Source organism: Trypanosoma rangeli (assembly GCF_003719475.1).
Source record: "Trypanosoma rangeli strain AM80 chromosome Unknown Tra_15.4_contig_00076, whole genome shotgun sequence".
NCBI classification, from domain to species: domain Eukaryota; phylum Euglenozoa; class Kinetoplastea; order Trypanosomatida; family Trypanosomatidae; genus Trypanosoma; species Trypanosoma rangeli.
In genome coordinates, this window is record NW_021705820.1 from 1 (window position 1) to 21,168 (window position 21,168).

At 49.6% G+C, this 21,168-nt stretch overlaps 13 protein-coding genes across 13 annotated transcripts, besides 7 other annotated features; all 13 read right to left on the minus strand.

The window, feature by feature from the left end:
• Nucleotides 1-487: 487 nt before the first annotated feature.
• Nucleotides 488-532: a microsatellite.
• Nucleotides 533-655: 123 nt separating this feature from the next.
• TraAM80_03057 (uncharacterized protein) lies at nucleotides 656-1,858 on the minus strand (the record flags this gene model as incomplete). The annotated part of the gene is made up of 1 exon (XM_029380037.1): nucleotides 656-1,858. The coding sequence occupies one exon, from the start codon at nucleotides 1,856-1,858 to the stop codon at nucleotides 656-658; it is 1,203 nt and encodes a 400-aa protein (XP_029240091.1).
• Nucleotides 1,859-1,862: 4 nt separating this feature from the next.
• On the minus strand, nucleotides 1,863-2,222 carry TraAM80_03058 (uncharacterized protein; the record flags this gene model as incomplete). Its single annotated transcript, XM_029380038.1, has 1 exon — nucleotides 1,863-2,222. The coding sequence occupies one exon, from the start codon at nucleotides 2,220-2,222 to the stop codon at nucleotides 1,863-1,865; it is 360 nt and encodes a 119-aa protein (XP_029240092.1).
• Nucleotides 2,223-2,606: 384 nt separating this feature from the next.
• On the minus strand, nucleotides 2,607-4,376 carry TraAM80_03059 (putative dihydroxyacetone kinase 1-like; the record flags this gene model as incomplete). The annotated part of the gene is made up of 1 exon (XM_029380039.1): nucleotides 2,607-4,376. One exon carries the CDS (start codon nucleotides 4,374-4,376, stop codon nucleotides 2,607-2,609), a length of 1,770 nt encoding a protein of 589 aa, XP_029240093.1.
• Nucleotides 4,377-4,713: 337 nt separating this feature from the next.
• On the minus strand, nucleotides 4,714-5,481 carry TraAM80_03060 (uncharacterized protein; the record flags this gene model as incomplete). The annotated part of the gene is made up of 1 exon (XM_029380040.1): nucleotides 4,714-5,481. One exon carries the CDS (start codon nucleotides 5,479-5,481, stop codon nucleotides 4,714-4,716), a length of 768 nt encoding a protein of 255 aa, XP_029240094.1.
• A 216-nt stretch (nucleotides 5,482-5,697) lies between these two features.
• TraAM80_03061 (uncharacterized protein) lies at nucleotides 5,698-6,894 on the minus strand (the record flags this gene model as incomplete). Its single annotated transcript, XM_029380041.1, has 1 exon — nucleotides 5,698-6,894. One exon carries the CDS (start codon nucleotides 6,892-6,894, stop codon nucleotides 5,698-5,700), a length of 1,197 nt encoding a protein of 398 aa, XP_029240095.1.
• A 318-nt stretch (nucleotides 6,895-7,212) lies between these two features.
• Nucleotides 7,213-7,237: a microsatellite.
• Nucleotides 7,238-8,115: 878 nt separating this feature from the next.
• Nucleotides 8,116-8,143: a microsatellite.
• A 65-nt stretch (nucleotides 8,144-8,208) lies between these two features.
• Nucleotides 8,209-9,957, minus strand: TraAM80_03062 (uncharacterized protein; the record flags this gene model as incomplete). Its single annotated transcript, XM_029380042.1, has 1 exon — nucleotides 8,209-9,957. One exon carries the CDS (start codon nucleotides 9,955-9,957, stop codon nucleotides 8,209-8,211), a length of 1,749 nt encoding a protein of 582 aa, XP_029240096.1.
• A 21-nt stretch (nucleotides 9,958-9,978) lies between these two features.
• Nucleotides 9,979-10,032: a sequence feature (A-rich).
• Nucleotides 10,033-10,202: 170 nt separating this feature from the next.
• Nucleotides 10,203-10,219: a microsatellite.
• Nucleotides 10,220-10,300: 81 nt separating this feature from the next.
• On the minus strand, nucleotides 10,301-12,055 carry TraAM80_03063 (uncharacterized protein; the record flags this gene model as incomplete). The annotated part of the gene is made up of 1 exon (XM_029380043.1): nucleotides 10,301-12,055. The coding sequence occupies one exon, from the start codon at nucleotides 12,053-12,055 to the stop codon at nucleotides 10,301-10,303; it is 1,755 nt and encodes a 584-aa protein (XP_029240097.1).
• Nucleotides 12,056-12,695: 640 nt separating this feature from the next.
• TraAM80_03064 (putative replication factor A protein 3) lies at nucleotides 12,696-13,082 on the minus strand (the record flags this gene model as incomplete). The annotated part of the gene is made up of 1 exon (XM_029380044.1): nucleotides 12,696-13,082. One exon carries the CDS (start codon nucleotides 13,080-13,082, stop codon nucleotides 12,696-12,698), a length of 387 nt encoding a protein of 128 aa, XP_029240098.1.
• Nucleotides 13,083-13,368: 286 nt separating this feature from the next.
• On the minus strand, nucleotides 13,369-15,756 carry TraAM80_03065 (putative DNA-repair protein; the record flags this gene model as incomplete). Its single annotated transcript, XM_029380045.1, has 1 exon — nucleotides 13,369-15,756. The coding sequence occupies one exon, from the start codon at nucleotides 15,754-15,756 to the stop codon at nucleotides 13,369-13,371; it is 2,388 nt and encodes a 795-aa protein (XP_029240099.1).
• Nucleotides 15,757-15,771: 15 nt separating this feature from the next.
• Nucleotides 15,772-15,834: a microsatellite.
• Nucleotides 15,835-16,019: 185 nt separating this feature from the next.
• Nucleotides 16,020-17,393, minus strand: TraAM80_03066 (putative ascorbate-dependent peroxidase; the record flags this gene model as incomplete). The annotated part of the gene is made up of 1 exon (XM_029380046.1): nucleotides 16,020-17,393. One exon carries the CDS (start codon nucleotides 17,391-17,393, stop codon nucleotides 16,020-16,022), a length of 1,374 nt encoding a protein of 457 aa, XP_029240100.1.
• A 352-nt stretch (nucleotides 17,394-17,745) lies between these two features.
• TraAM80_03067 (acyl transferase-like protein) lies at nucleotides 17,746-19,362 on the minus strand (the record flags this gene model as incomplete). Its single annotated transcript, XM_029380047.1, has 1 exon — nucleotides 17,746-19,362. The coding sequence occupies one exon, from the start codon at nucleotides 19,360-19,362 to the stop codon at nucleotides 17,746-17,748; it is 1,617 nt and encodes a 538-aa protein (XP_029240101.1).
• A 113-nt stretch (nucleotides 19,363-19,475) lies between these two features.
• Nucleotides 19,476-19,505: a microsatellite.
• A 98-nt stretch (nucleotides 19,506-19,603) lies between these two features.
• TraAM80_03068 (uncharacterized protein) lies at nucleotides 19,604-20,335 on the minus strand (the record flags this gene model as incomplete). The annotated part of the gene is made up of 1 exon (XM_029380048.1): nucleotides 19,604-20,335. The coding sequence occupies one exon, from the start codon at nucleotides 20,333-20,335 to the stop codon at nucleotides 19,604-19,606; it is 732 nt and encodes a 243-aa protein (XP_029240102.1).
• Nucleotides 20,336-20,823: 488 nt separating this feature from the next.
• On the minus strand, nucleotides 20,824-21,168 carry TraAM80_03069 (uncharacterized protein; the record flags this gene model as incomplete). The annotated part of the gene is made up of 1 exon (XM_029380049.1): nucleotides 20,824-21,168. A coding segment is annotated over one exon (345 nt), but the record flags the coding sequence as incomplete, so codon positions are not given.

The window sequence follows — 21,168 nt, forward strand, 5'->3', positions numbered from 1 at the left end:
ATTGGCCTCGCTGGTTGAGGCTTTTTTGGCAACATTCGCAATTGCATCCGGGTCAAACGGATGCGCTGCGCTTAGGTCGCTGATAATGGTGGTGCCTTCTCCGCCCGCTTGCAGTGAGACGGGAGACATGGCACTTCCAGGTGTAATAGCTCGTGGGCCGACCGCTGGAGATGAACTTACCTTTCCTCCCTTACGGCCATGACGGAGAACGGTTGCCATTTCCTATTTTAATTTTCTGATGCCGTGTTCCGCGTGCGATGGGGGGCAGCGGTGATTTCAGTTTTTCGTTTTTTTTTTGGGGTTGTAGTTTGGTGGGATTGGAAGAGTTTTAGTTCACTATTCTTTCTTATTCCTCTTCCACGTGTCGTGGCCATCGTCGTGTGGCGGACAATAGCAGGAACAACAAGAAGAAAAGGCGTAGCATCTTCTTGCATAGAGTCCACCTCTCAGAGATAAACCATGAGGAGAGGACAAGAACAATCAAACTGAGAGAGAGAGAGAGAGAAAGAGAGAAAGAAAGAGAGAAAGAAAGTAACCGCACGGATATGTCCCACAATGTGTTACCTCATTGCTTTGACGCTCTTAGGTCTCCGCACACATTCACGCGCGTGCCACACGCCGCCAATTCGCGAGAAGGGACGCCACCTCAAACAAATTACTGCCGCATGGTTGTTGTCACCCAGACATTACTACGAACATCCGCCTCTGTCTCTTCTACGTTTCGCGTCCACACCACACGCGTTCGCTCCCTTGTGGCTGCCTGTATTATTTTCTTTGCAACCGCTTCCCATGAAGAGCGAGGCTGGGCCTCAGCATTGTGCAGGCGACCAGCATCCACCGCTTCATCATCGCTTTCATCGCCCTCCTCCTCGGTTTGCCCACTACGCGCCTGTTTCAACACGAGATACTCTCGGCGACGAATCACGTCCTGGAAATTAACGCGCAGGTGTGCTGTGATAGATGCTGAGATGTGTTTGACCTCGCGACGCAGCACGGCTACGGAAGCCTCCCTCATTTCTGGATGCAAAAACTTCAGATATGCAAGGATGCAGTTGACTTCCGCCGCCGCATCGTAGTGATGGTCAAGGTCCTCATCCGGCAAAAGCATGTGATTAAAATGCACCACCTCCCGCACACGTGCATTAAAGAAAAAAAATTGATTCTCCACGTGAGTGACGTTGTACGGCACCTGATGTGCTCCTTGTGGGACCACCAAACGTCCTTCGGTACTCGTCGGGCGGGTCCACATGGGGAGAAGAATGTCCCCACGAAGGTACTTCACCGTGCCATCTGATCCAATTAAACTGGACTTAACGCTGCGCCCCTTGTCACCAAACCCAATTTTTTTGTGTGTGTACGGTAGCCGAAACTTCAGCATGCTGTACTCGCCCTGAAGAATCTGACACCAGCACTCTTGTGCCCGCATATTCTCAGCCACGTGATCCTCAAAGTTTGGGAGACTGACACTCCCAGAGCGAATATCAGAGACAAACATAAGTGGTTTGCTTCGCTCCATCCCAACGTAGCAGAGAAGCTCAAATCCAATGGGGATATCCAGTCGCGGCTCGTACATGGATGGAATATCTTCCGTGCCACGGGCCACATCAATCGTTCCAACGATGCTCTGAAGTTGTTCATGGAGATCCTTCTTCGCTACGTCCGCGCGATCCACTGCAACATCGCAGTAAATAACTCCCAGCCCAGGAAGCACCTCCGAAAGACGGCGTGCATTAATGCCATAGGCTGTATCATTTGTAAAAAACTCGTTCCGAAGAGTAAAGTTTTGTCGCGACTCCAACACGGGTCGGTCAAATCGACCCGGGTCCACAAGTTCCCAGGTGTGTCGACGTTGAAACATATCATCAAGGAAAGCCAGATGAGTGCCAGGGGGCCGAGCCGGCATATATAATGTGATAGGTTGTATTCGGTCGAGCATACAAAGAGAGGAGCTGAATCTCAGAAAGTAGAAGCTTCCGCTGACCCCAGTGAATAGCCGCCTTTACGTCTTGGCTACGAGAGCAGTATGGCTCGGCGGGAAAGTTGGCATCCATCACGGTTGGGAAGGGTAGATACGAGGGATAGTGGTACACGGTGCGGAGAGACGGCGTGGGGAACGCGAGACTATCAGGCTTGCCGGACGCACCTTCACGACTGCTCGATGCGTTCTCCTGTGCAGGCGCATCAGCGTCACGTGACCGCTTCCTAAAGAGGCCGCCGTACATCGGCGCGCCGCTTTAAAGAGAGGAATAAAAGAAGGAAAACAAAAAAAGGTTCTCGAAAAGCAGCACACAATCACGGCCAAACGAGATAGGGACGACAACGAGAAAAACAAGAAATGTCCAAGACCCCTCACACAACTGCATGAAAAAAAAAAGACAAAAAAACTCCAGTTCTTCATTTGTTCTTTAATGGAAGTCTGTAAGTCGGAAATCGTGCCGAGTCACTCTGTTTCTTCCAATACCCCAAAAATGTGCTTATTCCTCCCAAAATCCCCAAATTCAACCCTCCCGTTTCTTTTTTCTTTCTTTGCTGAAGTGGTAATCAAGGTACCATAATGCAATGACGAACATCCCCCTTACACACGCACACTTTTGTTTTTTTTTGCTTCATAAATTGCCTTGTGGCAGAAGCGCGCTTGCTGCAGCCGTAATCCAAAGTACAACGAGCTCGGCGCCAGGATCTGGTTGTCCCACCTCCTTTCCCTTTAAGTATCGACTACGCCCGTGTTTTGCAGGTAGAAGCGCAGTTTCTGCGGCGGCCCTCTTTGCCACCTCAGTGCAGGCGCGGGCCAATTCTTGAATGGAAGTAGCAGCGTTCACTGCAGGGTTTTCGTTCAACGCCTCCAAAACATCCACCATCGTCCGCTCACCCTTCTTGGAGCGTGCAATACGCTGAATATTAGCGCTGCCGGCCTTCAACGCCGCCCGGATAGCATCCACACTGCTCGCACCATCTCTACCCATGGTCTCACAAGCTGCAGCACCAGCAGCCAACAAAAAGGCCCCATACAATGGTCCAGAGGATCCACCAAAAGCGTCAGCCACCGTCTTCGCAAGCAAGACAAACGACCTGCCGACGTTTGTCTGCAAGGGAAGATGGGGGAGAATTTCCAAAGCTCCCAGAGCGGCACGCTTTGTTCCACTTCCAATATCCCCGTCGCCGACCGCTGCATCAAGACTATTCAAATAATCCTCGTTGTCCCTCAAAACCTGAAACACAGCTTCAAGGATTTCACCCAAGACACAACTGCACTTCGTCCCGCGTTGTTGCTCCTCCCGCGCCAACTGCAGCGCAGTACGACATCCTGGGGCAGGGGCAAGGGAGTACTGTGGGACTGTGAACGGCATAAGTGGTGCTTGTTGTGGCTCAAATAAGAAGGCAATGTCAGCGAAGTTAGAAAACCGCAACAGCGTAAATGAAAATCCATGCATCTCCAACGCTGTCATATGTCGGCCCACAGACACACCAACCACATCTATGCCGGCCTGCCGAAGTTGCTCCAAGGCATAACATGTGAGAATCCCCATTTCAATATCCGTTGTGGAACCCAAATTATTGACCAAAAGTGCCACTTTTGCTCCTTCCCAGTCCTTAAACACGCCCCCATGCCCGTGGGTCTCATGCCTTTTCCCACCACCAAGCAATATGCCAATCAGATGGGAAACGAGCGCCTTCGCCCCCTCAAACGGTATTTGGTACAGTCCCTTTTCACCATGAATGCCTAGTCCCACCTCAACAAGGCCATGTGGCACCACCGACGATGGTTTTGACCCGGGGAGTGAGCATGAGGAAAGGGACGCCCCAACAGAGCGCATTCCACTTGATATACGAGCGGCAAGTTGCTTTAATGCCACCATGCCTTCACCCCTCAGCGCAGCTGCCCCAAGAATTTTGTACAGGAGGACTGTACCCGCAATTCCTCGACGAGTAGCGTCAACCATGCCAAAGCATGCATCATCAGCTGCCATCACCATCTCCACATTTATACCCCTCTCTTTAGCCTCGTCAACGGCAAACTGAAAGTTCAAAAGATCCCCCATATAATTCTTAACAATAACAAGGATTCCAGGACCATTAGGGCCTTGTTTACCATGCAGATAATCAATAGCAGCACTTACATGACTGCTGGGGGGCGATGCAAAGACATCTCCAGAGACGGCGGCACTCAACCAGCCAGAATTAACAAATCCCACATGAGCGGGTTCATGCCCAGCACCACCTCCGCAGATAAGGAAAACTTGGGTTGGGTCAAGATCACGGTTCACCACTACATGTGTGTTTTCAATGACCTGCAGGTGCGGCAGTGTCATGCAGAGTGCCTTCACCGCCGTATCCACGGCTGTATCTGGACTGTCAATAAACTTTGTCGTCACCATTGGTGTTGTTATTGTTTTGTTTTTCCAAGTTCTACTCTTGAGGAAGAGTCAATGTGCAGTAGTTCAGTTGGCTGCCAGAGATCATCAAGTAAGCGAAGAGAAACATGAGGAACAGTACTGAAAGGAGCTGTTGAAAAAGGACATAAGGCAGAGACAGAGAAGATGACAAAAAAAAAAGGGGAAAAAATGCGTGCATTGGAATATTAAAGGCAAAAAAAAACTATTGGTATTCAGAGAGAAGGCAAAAAAAAAAAAGTAAACAAAAGCTGCTCAGACACGTTCAACATGCCTCCCGCTCTGTGGTATACTTAGCATCACGAAAAGTGGTTGTACACACTCACCAGTCAAGCGTCTGTGGGGCTGCAAACGCTTCCATAACGGAGATGGCACGGCGCTCCTTCACAGACATGTCATCTTCCCCACGGCGCTGACAGCACCACATTCGCCCAACGGCAACACACTGTGTCACCAACTCTTTTAAACGACTATTTACAAATGAACCATCATCATCATCATCCTTATCTACCCCTCCATTCTTATTGTAATCACCGCCATTGTTTTTCTCGCCACTTTCCACGCTCATGGCACCACAGTCATGTGGCCCACCGGCGCGTTGCCGCATCTCAGCCACCCACCGCGCTTGTGTCGGGACAGGGGAAGATTCACAGAGTGAGATAAACACGGCAAGAGAATCGTGCCAACGCTTCACCTTACCTGAATCAATAAAGCTTGGCGCGGTGTTATTTTTGCAACACCAAAGCAGCCGCTGTAGGAAAAACTCCGTTGCTGCCAGCACCGATGCCAACTGTTTTGCTTGTCGACCAGCGTCCATGACAACATCGCGGAAGAATGGGTGTCGCTTTTGAAGCTGCTGCCAGTCTCTTTCCACATTTAATCCCTGCAAGACATCCCACCTTGCCTCCTGCAGCGCACGGGCGTACACCTCCCCATCGCTGACAACATCAAGCTCCATGAGAGGCGAAGTTCCCCTTGCTATAAGGCTCGCACGCCAGTACACGCCGCCGTTTTTCCCCTGTGAAGAAACAATGTTATTGAGGAAGCAAAACGTAAAGATAAAGAAAAAAAAAATGTTCCTGCGCAGCATTCATCGCAGCAGCACAAAACACCGAGGGTAGAGCGAATGAAGACAAGCAGAAAAAAAAAAAACCTGCCTACACTAAAGCGGACACACGCACACGGACACAATGTAAGGGCGAAAAACGAAAAGCAAGCAAAAACAGAAAATATAGTAAATAGAAGCATACGCATAGAAGGGTCTTTAATTTTGCTTTCCCACCAAAACTAAGAGAGGATTGAAGGATCATTTTCGGATCAACGCGTCAATGGCCTTTGAGGCACGGTCGCCACAAAACCGATGTACCAACAGTAACACAACAGCAAAAATCACGGAAAACCCACCCGTTGAAAGGTACAACGCCTGCAGCCATACGTTCTTCCCTCCCAACCAAGATAGTGTGGCCAATACAAAGGATTTTGTGCCACCAAAAGAGGAGACATCAAAGTGTTCCCCAATCAACATCAAATATCTCCCAGGCGGGAGATCTGTGTGAATAACACGATGCAGCTTTCGAAAAGTTGGAAGCGAGGCTGGACGCATCCACACCATTAGGTCCTCATCTGTCGTCACAGGGATGGTGTGGCCCAATTCACCTGCGTACCACCCCTTGTTGAAAAAGGTGTCATTGGATAGAGCCTTAGTTGATACGTTGCCAGTGTACAACTCTCGTGCCGCCGTCCAAAAGCGACAATCCGCGTCCAAGTTTGGTGCCTTGTACTTGTATGCCACGTCTGTATCCCACGCAATCCCTTTCTTGGTGCACATGTTTTGTGATGTCGAGCCTTTAAGAGGGAGATTCGTTGCCTTTGAAAAATCAGTTGTGTTGCAGATGAGTTGTCGTGCCACTCCACCTTCGTTGTCCTCTGCGTAAAGAGTAAACGTATCATTAAACATAGACCATGCAATAAGACCGGCTGGGGCATACACAAAATCCTTGTATTTCAAATTCAAACCATCCATGTAGCGAATAGAGGTCCCAGAGAGACCCTTAATTTCCCCTGGCGTCACAAGAGGTGAAGCATCAGGTATATCTCTCACGACAGCACCAGCCAATTGGGCATCGCTTCGCGACTTTGAATACCGTCTATGATTCTGGTAAAATTTGGTTAGTTCATAGTAAAGGTATACCGGTGCCACGAGCCTTTCCCTAAGCTCAAAGTATACCTCTGTTATACACCCGGTGCGAAGCGTCATGCCGTTACCTGTATAAGTGAAGGCACCTGTATTATGCGTACTCGTACAGCGCTGAACATGATCATAACGAACGCTTAATTCCTTTGCGCGTTGATTCGTTAGCGTAATGAGTACACCTAAAGGAACGAAGATAACGCCTAAAATAAAAAAGGCTACTGCAACACTTAGAGGTGTAAGAATGGGCTGCCAAGCAGGCAAACGCTGCTGCTTCAGCAGCTCTATGGGGCCTTGTGCACCCCTTGGCATATCTACCTCAACTGACTGGACCCCTGATAAAAGCCGTTGCTCCACTAGTGCTCAGCCAAGACCTCACTATACGCCCCACCCTCGCATAGGCAGAATATAAAACAAAACAACACAAAAAACCAGAAAGAAAGAGGAAAAAGATGGGGTCTCATTCCATTTGAAACAAAAAACAGACTTCAAACGTCAAATCAAGACTTCCAAACAGCAGTCCACAGCATCTGTGCACGCACAACAGAACACACAACGATGAAATTGATGCAGACAGACAAATAAAGAAGGTGCGACTCTGTCTGTATGGATACTGAAGTTGAAGGGAAGGGAGGAGAGAGGAGGAGGAGAGGAGCGGGTGTAGGGAGCGGCAAAAATGGTCCTGCCGTCAGCCTAACAAGGTAGCAGTGCAAAGGGAGAAATGAAGCGGGTTTTTACTTCCAGTCAGGACGACCACAGAGTAGCGGAAACAATTGTGACATCTCATTAACACACTCAAACTGACGTGCAAATTGTGTAAATCATCATCCACGCACAGACAGACAGGAATAAGATGCATATATAGAAAGAACGGAAGGGCACCTAGTTGAACAACACCATCGATCTCGCCGTCGCAACTACATTACCCCGCCATCTGATAAAACAAAAAGGACGGGGAATGACTCTTTCGAGGGCTAGCAAAAACGGAAGGCAAATGGGGGAAAAGGGGACCAACACGAACACGGCCGCGTTGAATTTGCCTTAGTAATTGCTCGCATGTTTCGCGAACTCTGTCAAGTCATGCAGTCATTCCTCTTGTGTAGTTGAACACCAATCCGAGTTCTCACCATGATGTGTTTCATGGGTACTAAGATCAAATACTTTTATTTTTGTTTCATTTGCTTTCGTCTTTGGTGGTGGATATTCCCCCCTCCCACAGCTACGGTGTAGCTTGAAGGGAATAACGGCGGAAGACGCTTCATCACCGTTTGGAATGTGCATTTCATACATCCTCGGGGGGCAAAAGTAGAAAAAGAAGATAATAACAGGGGAATGAGGTTGCGGATGCCGCAGCGCGTAGTGCGGTCCGCCGGAAACAACAATCCACAGCACTCACTCCAACAGCAACGTGAAAAAGAAATTTTATTAAAACGTGGTGACGAGAAACCAACAACGTCGCTGCAATGGCAACCACCGCAGCCAACAGGTGAACAGGGAAAGATGCAGAGAAAGGGACCCCTCAAATGAGCAGCCACCACAACCACAACAACAACAACAACAAGTCACACACAACCTGCTTCCCAACATACAGTCGCACCCACACACTCACTCACACGGTTGCACGTTCTATATCAACCTTTCTTTGTTGGGGTCTTGGCCGATTTTGGCACACAATGCCTCATAGCGTCGGATCAACTCTGCCTGGTACTCCCCAACGAAACGAAATACCTGCAGCATGTGTGGCCGCTTATTTGAAGACTTGTCACTCTTCAGTAGTTCCTCGTCAAGCACACCAAGCACCTCTACCTTGTCAGGATGCTTACGCAGTACATCTTCTACAAAGTCCAACTGGCACAACCGGGCGCGAAGCAGCGGTGGCATGGAATACATACAACGTTCAAGACAAGTACCACGGTCAGGATGTCTACGGCGTGGATACAGATTGTACAGCGCCAGCAGTATTTCTTCTGTGTCGACACTTGACACAGAACGCTGCTCGGGTGCAGGAATATCTGCACGCTGTAGCAGTCTCTCACGGTCTCCCTCAATCACACAAAACAGATGTGTATAGTTCAGAAGAAAACGCTGCACGTTCGGTGGAGAGCAATCCAACATTTCCCGTGGAAGCTTGGAGAGGGCACTACTCAACAATAGCGGACCGTCCAGCGGCAGCAGATCCAGAAGTGCGTAGGCCCAAACACGTTCATCAAGGTACGGTGTAGGTTGGATGTAAAACTGCAGCTGTCGCGTTAAAGTTCGTCGTTTTTTTCGGTCTATCGGTATTTTAAGACCGTGTTTAACGCGAGATTCTTTAATCTCAGCTAACTGCCTTTCAATATCGGCCTTTGCGCACATAGTGGTCGGTCGGAAGCGGGGGTCAAGAATAAAGCGAACAGACAGCTCTGGTGTATTCTGCACTTCAAAGAGGTCCGGTGCTGACACAAATACGTGAATTAAACATCGTCCCTCCGGAAGTAACACAGTGGCCTGCTGTTGCATCTCAGCAGAAATGGGAAATAGCTTTTCCGCAACAGGAATCAGACGAGCCACACGGTATTGTTCATATTCCTCCACTCTATACGCCTCCATAATGTGACTGATGCATCCCTCATAGCTGCCTGTACTTTCCAGTTGCTCCTTTTCATAGAATGCGGCACGCTCTGCAAAAGTCGGCCGGAGGCGCACAAAACTCTTACTTTGCGCTTCTCCACTCTCAACATTCGTATCTTTCACTACGATAACGTCAATAAATTCCTCGTATTTCTCAATAAAAAAGTCCGCCAAAGCCTCAGGACCCGTGTTGGGGGGCACGGTGGAAGCCAATGTCTCGTTGACTGCCGAGTTTGATGGCGCCAGTGAAAATACTTCACATAGGTGTGTCCGTAACGCCTCGGTGGGCAGAAAAAAGGTAGGGAACAGGCGAAACACCTCCAAAGGGGCACGCTGTATCTTTGGAAATGGACCAAAATCTTCCCTCCTCTGCAGGCTCCGCGTCGCTGGTTGGGTGTCTGTTTCTTTATGACGACAACAGGGATTGGCGCCATCACCTGAAGGCGTGAACACTGCACTGCGGTGTTGAAGGCGTCGTGCCACGTACACGCTGCCCACCTTGGAGAGGGCAAACAACTCCGGATGGCTGCTGAGAAAGCTCCGCAGCCCCCCCTCCTCAGCTACTCTCTCCATAAGCTCCTCATCAACATGACGACTGATTTGCGTGAGAGCAGTAAATGTGAAGGGAACGAACGGCGCAAGCAGCCGCTCCAACGACGCAGGTTTCCCGTCGCAGTGTGAAGAGCTCGTAAGGCATGCACTGACAGAGTCGCCTGCCTTAAGGACGGGGGTGCGGCAAAGTTGACGCAGGCAAAGTCGTAGCATCGCGCTTCCCAATGAAGAAGCCAAAAATAAACCACAAAAACAGGCAGAGGAACAAAAACAAAAAGGAATCAAAAAGTATATACATGTCAATCATGATCTTCACCCGGTTCATGAGTGAAAAGATCACAAAAAATGAGCCCAAATGAAACCATGCACCTGTTTCATTTTCATAGTCACTGCTCTTGTCGTTATTGAGGGCTAGCCCCGTTGCTCTTCCAACAGGGGGGGGGGGGGACATATAAGCGTATATATATATATATATGTCTTCATGCCTTCTGCTCACACCGGCAAGAAAAACGAGGAATTCAGCTTTTACAACAAAAAAAAAAAAAAGAAGTCAAAATCACATAGCGGATGCACGACGTCGCAGTAGAGAATGGTCATCGATGTACTTCAGCAGAAGGGCACGATCCGAACTACACTGCAGCAAGACAGAGGCAGTCTTCCACCGTTTGCTGATCGCCTCCATCTTTTCATTCAACACGGCCTTCAACATGTTAACGATGAAGTCGATAAAGTGCCAGTCACCTTTTGACGAACAATCTTGGCCCAAAAGCAGAAGCAACACCTCCATAGTCGGCTCCACGACTCGCTCCAAAACGTTCACTGCCTCTCGAGACACTAGAGTAGCCTCGCTGTGACCACAAAATTTCACGAGGCGTTTCACCGTATTGTTTGAATAAACACGAAGAATGCGGTCTACAGCTTTAACGTACAACTCCTCCGTTGCCTCTAAAAGAGCTTGAATTAGCATTGGTATCAACCCCATCCCCATACCTAATACCTCCTTGGAGGTCCCTGCTTGGAAGGAAGCTGACGCTGTTGAGGGCCCTGAAGAGGAAGGCAGCGCATTTTTAAGTAGTGCTCCCAAAGACACAAAATCTGCAAGAAAAGGAAGTGCGTAGTAGCACTTATCCACCATGCTACAGCGGAGCTTTGTCAGCATCACATATCCGACAGTTTCAAGTAAATATACAGCACCAAGCAACTGGTGGGGTTTAACCAATTGCAGGCACACTGGGTCACGCGTGACGGCCCCTAGAAGTAGATTCTCCACACCTCCCTTCACCAGGTTGTCATTCCCCAAGATTTCCCTCAACGTGGCAGAGTGTATTCGGCAACGACCATTTCCAGAGAAAGGGAGAGGGTCATCAATATCAACATGTGTCTCATTTAAAGCCGCTACCACCCGTCTACGTACCTGCTCTGGCATACAGTTTGGGTTAAGCACATTCCATGGAATGCGTAAAACGTCTGCCCAGAGCGAATCCAGTACACGTGCTGACAGTGCAGGAAAACACCACCCTCGACACAAAGGTGTAACGTGCAGAGGCGAGGGCGTCATAGTAAGTGTTAAATTTTGGGTAGTAGTCTGGGTAAGTGAGAAGCTGGTAGTCTCTTCAGTACTGCGTGAGCACTGTAGTTCCTCATTCTTCCCTGCTTCCAAGAGTTCAAGTAATGTCTGAACGTAGGCCTCTGCACCGACAACCTCCCTTGCCCTTGCGGCAAAAACAAGACAATAGTACTGCAGTTCCTGCGGTGGCACAAACTCACCCTTACTGAATAGATGGGACAAACGCCATGTGATGCATTGCGCCAACATTTTGGTCCATCGCAGAAGCCATTGATGATGACAACGTAATGCGCATGATCCAAAACGTCTTTCGCAATCATCCGCTAATGTATTCATTAAAAACACAGCCGAGTGATGGTACGCACCAGCAGTCGTTGTCAAACGGTTTTCTGCACCACAGTTATTGTGATCCGCACCACATTCCGCCATGGCCGTTACGCCCGAGCCGGAGAAGTCAGTTAGCAAGGAACACTTTGCAGTCGCTGAAGTATCACGCATGTAAGCAAGCACATCCCGCCAATCCACTTCCTGGGCAACTATGCCACCGCAGAAAGCAAAATAATACTTCCACTGCTGAAGAAGCACCAACGGAATCGGTTGCACACACGGCGAGGAGGACGGGCCCGCGACGGAATCCGCTTTCTGACCCACCCCGTTGGACCAGATGGCCTCTGTCTGCTCGTACGGGTTCTCGGGGCGTCGAAAGGGACACGCGTTTGGAAAGGCATGCGATGCCACTTCCATGGTAGAAATGATAAGCAAAGTTATATATAAAGAAATGTCTATCCACACGTGCGTGTGCCAGTCACTCCCTTGCAGAAACGAGAAGATGAGACGGATTAAATATATGTGTGCCCTGCTATCACAGCCTTACACTTTTCATCAACACACACACACACGTAGATTCACGCAGAAAAAGTGACGCTTGAAGACGTCAAGACAACCAGAAACTTAAAAAAAAAAAAAGACACCAATGACAGTCACTCGAAAAATCAGTGGTGCGACGTAAACAAACACAAAAGACACGGGTAAAGAAAGAGAGGCCCTCATCTCTTTTAAAATTCTTTCGTTCTTCCACGTCGTTCTTCTGTTTCATTGTTGCCTGTGGGCAAGACACAAGATGAAAACAATTCTCTCTGGTTCCTCTTCTTCGCCTCTTCTCTCGCTTGTATTTGTTGCTTCATAACAGAAACGTACACATGCCGCCACCACGCTGCTCACACCGGTGGAGGCTTCTGGTATTTATGGCTTTCTCCATCCTCTCTCGCTTTCTCGCACTTTTCCTTTTCGTTCTTACCCTCGTTTTTAAATGCCTTCTATGGTCTCTGTGCTGGCGCCACGCCACATTGCGCCCCACGATCAACAGCGGCGATGAGGTACTCTGTCAAAAAAGCTGTGGGAACTTGGGGCAGAGTTCCAACAACCTGCGATACGTCTCCACGTCGTATTCGTCGTTGTACGTGCCGTGTTGGAAGTACTCCAACTGCCCGTTGCTGGGATTCACGTAGCACACAAACTCGTTCACCTGCGCCACCTCCGCTGTACTGGGAAGTCCCATAATTTCCACCGGCTCCTCCGTGGCGACACATTGCGCCTCCAGAGAGCCGCGCTGCGCATTCAGCGCCGTAGGCCTCAGAACAATAGAGATGTACTCACCGCGATGAGCCGCCACGCCGTGTGAGGAAACACGGGGAGAAACGCCTGTAAAGGGCGGGAGATTATTTGTGGGGGTACGTGCACCACCGCCAAGATACGGAGTAGAGCGCATCATTATAGATGCCGCTTCCCTCCCCCTCCTCCACAATATTCTTCCTTCGCCTTTCCCTTGCGATGAATGGTACCGAGAGCAAAAAAGAAAAAAGATAAACAACAACAATGAACCACATCTCCCACCTTTCTCCCAGAGTATGTCCAGTGAGCGCCGCCTCACTGCAGCGTGGGAGGCAGGATTCCTCCCCTAGCTGCAACCACAAACAAACAAACAACATCAATAAAGTGTCAGCAGCAAAGTGGTCAAAGGGAATAATAATTTTAAAAAAAGAACATAAAAAAATGGATCAATGCACATAAAGAAACCCATGCCGCGCACCATCCAAGTACTGTTCACGAACACGCTGCATCGCCAGCATTCGTTGAGTCAAATGTAACCACCATCGATTCGCCCGCTGGCGTCGTTTGGCGGCCTCCTGTTCCTCTCTCAGACGCCTCCAATCATCGTATGCGTGCAAAAGATTGGCAGCATCCACCTCCTTCACAACAATACCATCAATAACAGCTTCCCAGTGTGCATGCCGAGACTCTTCTAGACGGCGCCGTTGGAACCCCATGACAGCAAGACCGAATTCAACATCCATTCGGCGAGCCACTCGGGCAATATTAGGTCGTTGAATATACAATAACCCTTCTGGTACAGGCTTACCCAGAAGAACATACCAGTGAGTTTTGCCATGCAAAGGCAATGACCCGTCACTACGGAGAGGGCTGGGTTCAAACAGTTTCGTCTGCCATACACCAAAGAAACCCGAAGATGATGCAAAAGGACGTGATGCTGGCGGGGGTACCACCTTGTATGGAAGCTCATCCTCGCTTACTACACAACGTCCCACACGAAGCCACCCGTCTCGGCTACGTAAATTGACAACGGCAGATCGCTTGTACACCATGTGACCCTTCACACTACCAACAATCGTTGTCTTATCCTTCGGATAGATTCCCTCATGCCGCGCCAGCTCATTTTCAAGAACAAACAACGGATGCTTCTGCAACGCCGTCAACGTCTTTGGTAGTTCCTCAGCATACGCAAGAGAATGGAGCTGCTTGCGTTCTCGTGCTAATTGACTATGTGTGCATTGTGTCATGTCTTTACGGAAGGCGTCGAGTATGACCTCAGAGGCTTCTCTGTTGTCGTTCCAGTCCAGACGCTTCCAGAAGAAGCGGTATGCATCACAACGACCCCACCGATACAAAAATGCGCTGCTGTATTTTGTGGAGTACCTCGGCGTCACATCCATGGCTACATCTCCGCTTACCGAAAACGTATATGGAGCTCCCCAAAGTGCGGTGCAACCCCTACACGGGTTGACAGCAATGAAGCTCTCACGCTGCGGGCACCAAACCTCCACCCAGAAGCATGACGATGGCAGCTTTTGGAACAAATGATCTCCCTCAGCAGTTCCCTCTTTCCGAGGCCGCTTTGTACGCGGCACAAACAGCGTCATCTGCGCTGGTTTTGCAGGAGCATCACTATTTTCAGTTGCCACAGCATTCTGTCGCTCGCGTTCTTTTTTCATCGCCATCACCAGTCGACATGACATACCCGACACACTGGCAAGTGAAAGAAATAGGACGCAAAAATACAACGAATGAGAAAGGCTCAACTTCGCATCAGGGGAAGTGAGCAAGCGTCGCGATTTTGACAAAAGTTTAAATAGATACCCAGAGGAAATGGGAACTGCCCAATTAGAGAGAACTGAGGTATCGATCATTTCCCCAAGAGTGAAGACCGACGTGATACCACTAAGCAGTGTCATAATAGAACTCGAGGTATGATTCCTGACAGTGTCCTTGCTCACAGTAACCCAACAGGGTGACAGGGCAGGCGTTTTTACTGCAGGGTCAAGGGCTCGCTGATAATCTTCCTTGGCCAGCTGTACAGCACGTAGCAAAGGAAACAGTCTCGAACCGTCACCCCCAGCAGTGCTTACGCGTAGCAGTCTTCGTAAGAGCCGCGGGTGACGGGATTCCTTAAACAGTACCCTGCCCCGTTGTAGGGCAAAAATCAAAACCGCCATGCCTTCTGCAGCACGTCGAATTCGTTCCGAACGTCGTTGAGCCGCGAGAAGCTGCTGCTGCTCGAGTATACGCTCGTAGGAAGGGTCATTTCGCCCCCATCGTTGCATCGGTGTGCCTGACAATGGTGGCCGTGTGCCCTGCATCAACAACCGTGTGCTAGGGTCATCAGCCTCCCCACTCTCTTCGTCATCCTCCACCTGCACGGCCTCCACCTTGACGCCTCCATCGCCTGGGGCAGCCTTGGGAGCCCCCATTTTGGCCATTTCACGACTCTCCTCCTTTGTGGTCTTCACCTCATCCTTCTTCGCCACCGCAACAGCCGCATCCGGCAGCACCACCTCGTCCCACTCGTCATCCACGTCGACTTCATCAGACGTGTTCGCCACGATCACAGGCTGCGGCGCTCGATCCACATTCTCCGCGGTTACCATGGCCAGCTTACGCCGTGTCCCCCGTCCACCTGATGCACTCGGGACGCGAACCCGCTTTGACGCATTACGCAAATAGCCGTCAACGTTGGCCGCCGCAGCCGCAGCCACTGTTTGTGTTTTGCCTCCTTGGTGTAATTCATTCATGATTCCTCCTCCATTGCAGTCGTGAGTGACGCCACATCCACCACAGCCAACGTCGTTGTTAAGATGAGGGGGCGACATAAGAAAGCAAAAAGGAAGAATAGTAATAAGAGGGTAAAAAAAACATAAAAACAAAAGCAATAATAATAATAATAATAAATTGAGTCAGAGCGGAAACAATGCACTGAAACAAATAAAATAAAAAATAGATCGATTTCCTGACACTCATACTGACAGTCATCACGGTCTCGAGGGCAGAGGAGGGCAACTCAGAAAGTGTGATACACACTCACACACCAAGAAAAAAAAAAAAACGAGCTCAACAAAAGGACCAACAAAGGCTTTCACGACGGAATGTAAAGAGAGTTAAGACCGTATCCCCAGTCCTGAATCTTCATCATCACGTTACCAAAAACGGCATAGAAACGAATCTCATTTGCGCTAAAGCGATGCAGCCACCCAGTCAAGAGTGCGTCGTCCAACAACATCATGTCCATCTCACGCATCGACACACTTGAGCAAGGACTCTTGAACTCCGGCACCACCACGAGACCAACGGTGTCGGTCGTGTCCTCCTCCACATTTTCCTGCGGTTCCACGCCGGAAATAAACTGCGCCTCACCGGCACGCCCCATCGCGGGCTCCTCCTCCTCAGCGACATTGAACCGTTCTCGCTTCTGAGCCGCCCGCTCCACAGCTTCCCGTGCCTGTTCTTGCGCCTGCAGACGTTTCCGCTCCCGCATCACGGCCTGTTCTGAAAAGGGGTCCAGAAGTGTAATGTCACGTTTGCGATCCTTTTCATCACAGCGAAAGGCGCCACGCCGCCAACCGATACGACTTCGCTGCCGCCAGTTATAATCCAATAAAAGATCAAAATATTCCCCACCAAACACGTAGGGGTCCAAAGTACACTTTTCCATCGTCTCCGGAAGATGAAAAACATCCTCTTGGGGTCCCATCAAACTTGGGTGACGGCGCATTTGTGGCTTCACCTCTTCTTTTGTATGAAATCCTGAGCTATCATGAAAGCCCAACGCCCTAATCCCACCAATCATGCCAACAATTTCCTCTACAGAAAATCCCTGTCCCGCAAGCAATCGCTTCATTGCAAGTGCATCGCGTTTCCCTTCCGGTACGAGGGAAGGCGTCTCAACTAGAAGTTTTTCCACTGTTAAATCTTCCGGAGGGTTTGGTCTGCCGCGATGCACTGAAATGTTTGGCCCACCCAGGCGTGCGAGTGCCTTTGCTGACAGCATTGCCCAAAGATCAGGAATAGAGAACATGGGCTGTTCACGGTGCAACTCAAAGACAAATCTCATTAGTTCCTCTGCCTCAGGGCGCATGTATTCCGGATACACCATGGGGGCTCCAAATGGTGTCTGAGTACCTGAGAGTGCATGATGGATAACCATGCGCACCGCAGCCACAGACAGGTCAGGACGCGCAAAAACCTTCGTATCAATCGCCTTATTAACGTAGAGATTATTGCCAGAGGGCCGCCAGGTTTGGTACAGGCGGTTACCAAAATAGTAGCATATACTCGTAATTTGAATAAAGCAGAGAAGCCCGGCAAAAATAGCCGCGTTCTCCCACCACGGCCGCTGACGAGCTAGTCGGTGAAGTTCATTTTCCTTGTACCCCCACCACAGTAGACGCGCCCCAGTCAAACGAAGGGGTCCTCCCACGCAACCAGATCTAAGGGTCCGCAGCCGGAACATTAACTATGCACAACAATGCCAACCGAACGCAAATAAATAAAAAAGAGGCTCACGATGCCCCCACAAAAACTCGGAGGCACCCCTGCTCAGTCGTGAGAAAATAAATACAGTAAAAGCGATTCAAAAAAAAAAAAGGATCAAGTGATCCGCTGCAGTGAAGAAAACAGTGTAAGTATTTTGTCAAAAACGGCCCCAAATCAATAAAATTAGATTAAATTTTCATTGCTTGGAGTTATCATGAATGAGACATCAATACCAATAAGGAAAAGCCCCTTAGAAGACCAAAAACCAAAACAAAAAATCTGAAACAACAAGCATCCCTATTTTGCAGCTGCTCCACAAAAAAACGTTCCTAGGAGGGGAGGCAACAAGCCACAACGTCCAATGCAGCTCCGCCCTGACCCGGTTCTCGAAATATGGTCCGCTTAAACATGTCAGCTATCGTTCGCACTGGTGCAATTTCATGTACCTCGCGTACGCCTTCGTCAATGACGGTGGCATCCATGAGGTCAATCCACTGCACAGGATGCGCCATTTGGGCAGCAAGCACGGCTGCACACATTTCACGTACGCTATTGCGTTCCACTCCATTTTTAAAGGCCTTCTCTACCATGTCGGTTTGGTAGCGGCCATGGTGCCGGATCTCGCCAACATTCATCGATCCCAGGAGCTCCAGCGCGTGGCCCTGAAATTCGGCGTCCATGGGTCGAAACGCAGTACCTGTGAGGTTCGTCAGCCACACTGGCCGCCTCTCCCCTGTTGAAGAGGAAGAAGATGAATGAGACTCCGTAACGCATTTTGGAGCCAATCCCAACAAGGAGCGCAGCACATCTTCTTCCGGCATCGCATCCCGAACGACAGGCAAGAAAAGATCCATTGCCCGACGAAGCCGGCTACTGTGAAACGGAATATTTACAGGAATAGGGATAAACCACGACTTTTTCTTCAGCCCACTCCGACCATCCTCCTGAAGTGTCAGATGCGTTAGTTCCTCAAGTGACGGTGTGTAGCCATCGTCAGGACCCCGCATAAAGCGACGATACGTCGAGCGTACACCGTATTTTTTTACAGACGACGTTACAAAGTCCGGTGAGAGTCCCTTATTGGGGTCCATCGTGACGCCATCCTTTTTGTCCTGCCACACCGACGACACCGCTGTGCGGGCAATGTGGTCAAGCGGAGAGGATGGACCACAAACGCTCGCTCGAAACTGCGGGTCAAGGCACTTTCCAAGAGCCGACATCCCCACCCGATCTCCCGCAACAACATACTGCTCGTGATCGATGTTGTAATTGACGACCTCCACGAACGAGGTCGTAGTGGAAAGGGCCCGAGCCACAAGCTCTACCAGTACGTGGAACTGATCGACTGCGACATCCGGGTCATCCTCGCAAAGTTTTGCTCTCACTGGATTACAGGCGTATATCACATAATTGTCACGATTTGCAGAAAACTGATCAAGAGCGTATTCCATAAATACTCCGCGCTTGTAAACAAGATCAACAGCAACTTCTGGGGAAAAAACACCTAACGCACACAATGCTGAAAACTCCCCAAGACTGTGACCGGCAATGACGGAGGAGGCCTCGACTGAATACCCACGTGTTGCACGAAGGTACTCTAGCGCCATCATCTGCGCCGCCACCATGCACGGCTGTGTTAAAAATGTCCGCAACATGACGCCACCTTGTGAACATGACACAACCTTTCGACGCGGAAATGATTCGGCCACGTTTCGATCCTCTAAGCAACTTCTCTGGCAAAGTGTATTTATGTCCAGTGCGTCCTCGAGCACATGTATCTTTTGTGGGTTCTCTGTAATCACCTCCTGAAGAGAGATGCCATAGTTTTGCTCCATCCTGCACTTCATTCGTTCCCAGAGTCGGGCAACCGCAGGGACGCGCAGGTACTCCATAGACATGCCCTGACGATGAGATCCTTGGCCAGAAAAGACCAAAGCACGCCTCATTTCTCGTTCCTTCAGCAATTCTCGTTCCCCTGGTTGCTCCCTTTCCTCACACCCAACCACTTTTCCGTGACACTATCCACAACAAAATGTATGTGTGTACTACCGCCTCACTGCAACAACAACAACAAAAATAATAATAATAAATGAAACATAATCAAAAAATGGCATACACTTGCCTATATGTTCGTGGCAATGCCTTTTAATATCACGTGATGAGATATATAGTTTTACGCGTCATGCTTCAACTGAGTTGAGATAAAGAGGCGTCACAGTAGCATGTGCCCCTGCGCCGCTCAATGGCGTACAGACGCACAAATCCCCGACCCTTGTGTTCCACTACAACACGCCACGCGTCCACACCAATGGGGGTAACCTCACACACCGAGGGCGGTGTTCGTTGCGTTAATTCTTCCTTTCTTCTCCCTCGCTCATTCCTCAAACGGCAGTACTCTGCAGATGGAAGATGGATACAAGAGATAATTAGGTCGTCCAAAGAAGCCAAAAGAAGTGCCCGCCGATGCCACGGACAAATACACAATCTCCACACCCCCGGCGCCCCTATGGGGTGCATTGTTTGCCCACTCGCAAAGTACTGCAGGAAAGTTCCCACAACGCGTTCTGTGGCGCCACAGACCCCCAACGTGAATTCCTTCTCCTCATCATCCACCTCGACATGAGCCACAAGTGAACAGTCGTCATCTCCGCAAACGGTCCACGGGGAGTAGTAGTGGATTGATCCCTCCCCTGAATTATTGAGCGACCGGAAGAGGTGAAGAAACTCACCTCCACTGCAAGTATACGAGCATAAGGGTAAAGGGGGCTGCAGCTCAAGGTCAGAGCTCCCACTCTCTCCTTCTAGAGCAGTAGAATAACAAAAAGATGCCGTCGTAGTCTCATCACCCTCATGACGGCGTCTCCCAGAACTATCACTCTCCGTGACGTCATCGTTTTGCCCGCGTGCTACATCGTCCATACTTAACCACGGCACATCAACACTTGAAATACACCTTGTGGCACAAGGTAAATTAATTACAACAAGGAACCATAGCAACAAGGAAAATAAATAAAAATAAAATCAAGCACAGCAAAATAGACACTGCTGTAACAACATTGCAGGATAGTCACTCTCTTATCTTCGTCCATGTCATAGAGAAACAAGGCGCATGCAGCAGCAACAAAAACAATCATTGAAGACGACACAACTTTTCATAGGGAAAATCAGACGAAAATGAACCAATACAGCTACCTTAAAAAGGGAAGATGAGCCCAAAGTATAACGCATCCAATCTTAAAAGGTCGCTTAAACAGCATATCCAATTCATTCAATCCACCCCCAATCCTTCTTTTTAAGGTATCTTCCACATAAAATTTTATACTCACAACAGTACAGATGCTAAAACCATTCAACTAGTACAAACGTGCTCAGTGTCACACCAAGAAAAAAAAAAAAAAGATATGTCTCTATCCAGTCATAAACAGCAGCAGTAAGATGGTGACCTCATTGCTAATTGTAACACGAGCTGGTGTATTGTCAACCCCATCGACAGAATGTAAACATAACCCAAACGGACTCAAAGTGGCAAATGAAGTGAGCCCACTGGTATAGGCACCGGGGCGCCACCACTCTCCAGAGACGTATGTCGCTGGGTGCCAGCTCCCATCCCCGAGACGCCTCCCGCAGTCAAAGAAGCCGACTGAGGAACAGGCACCGGGGCACCACCACTCTCCAGAGACGTATGTCGCTGGGTGCCAGCTCCCATCCCCGAGACGCCTCCCGCAGTCAAAGAAGCCGACTGAGGAACAGGC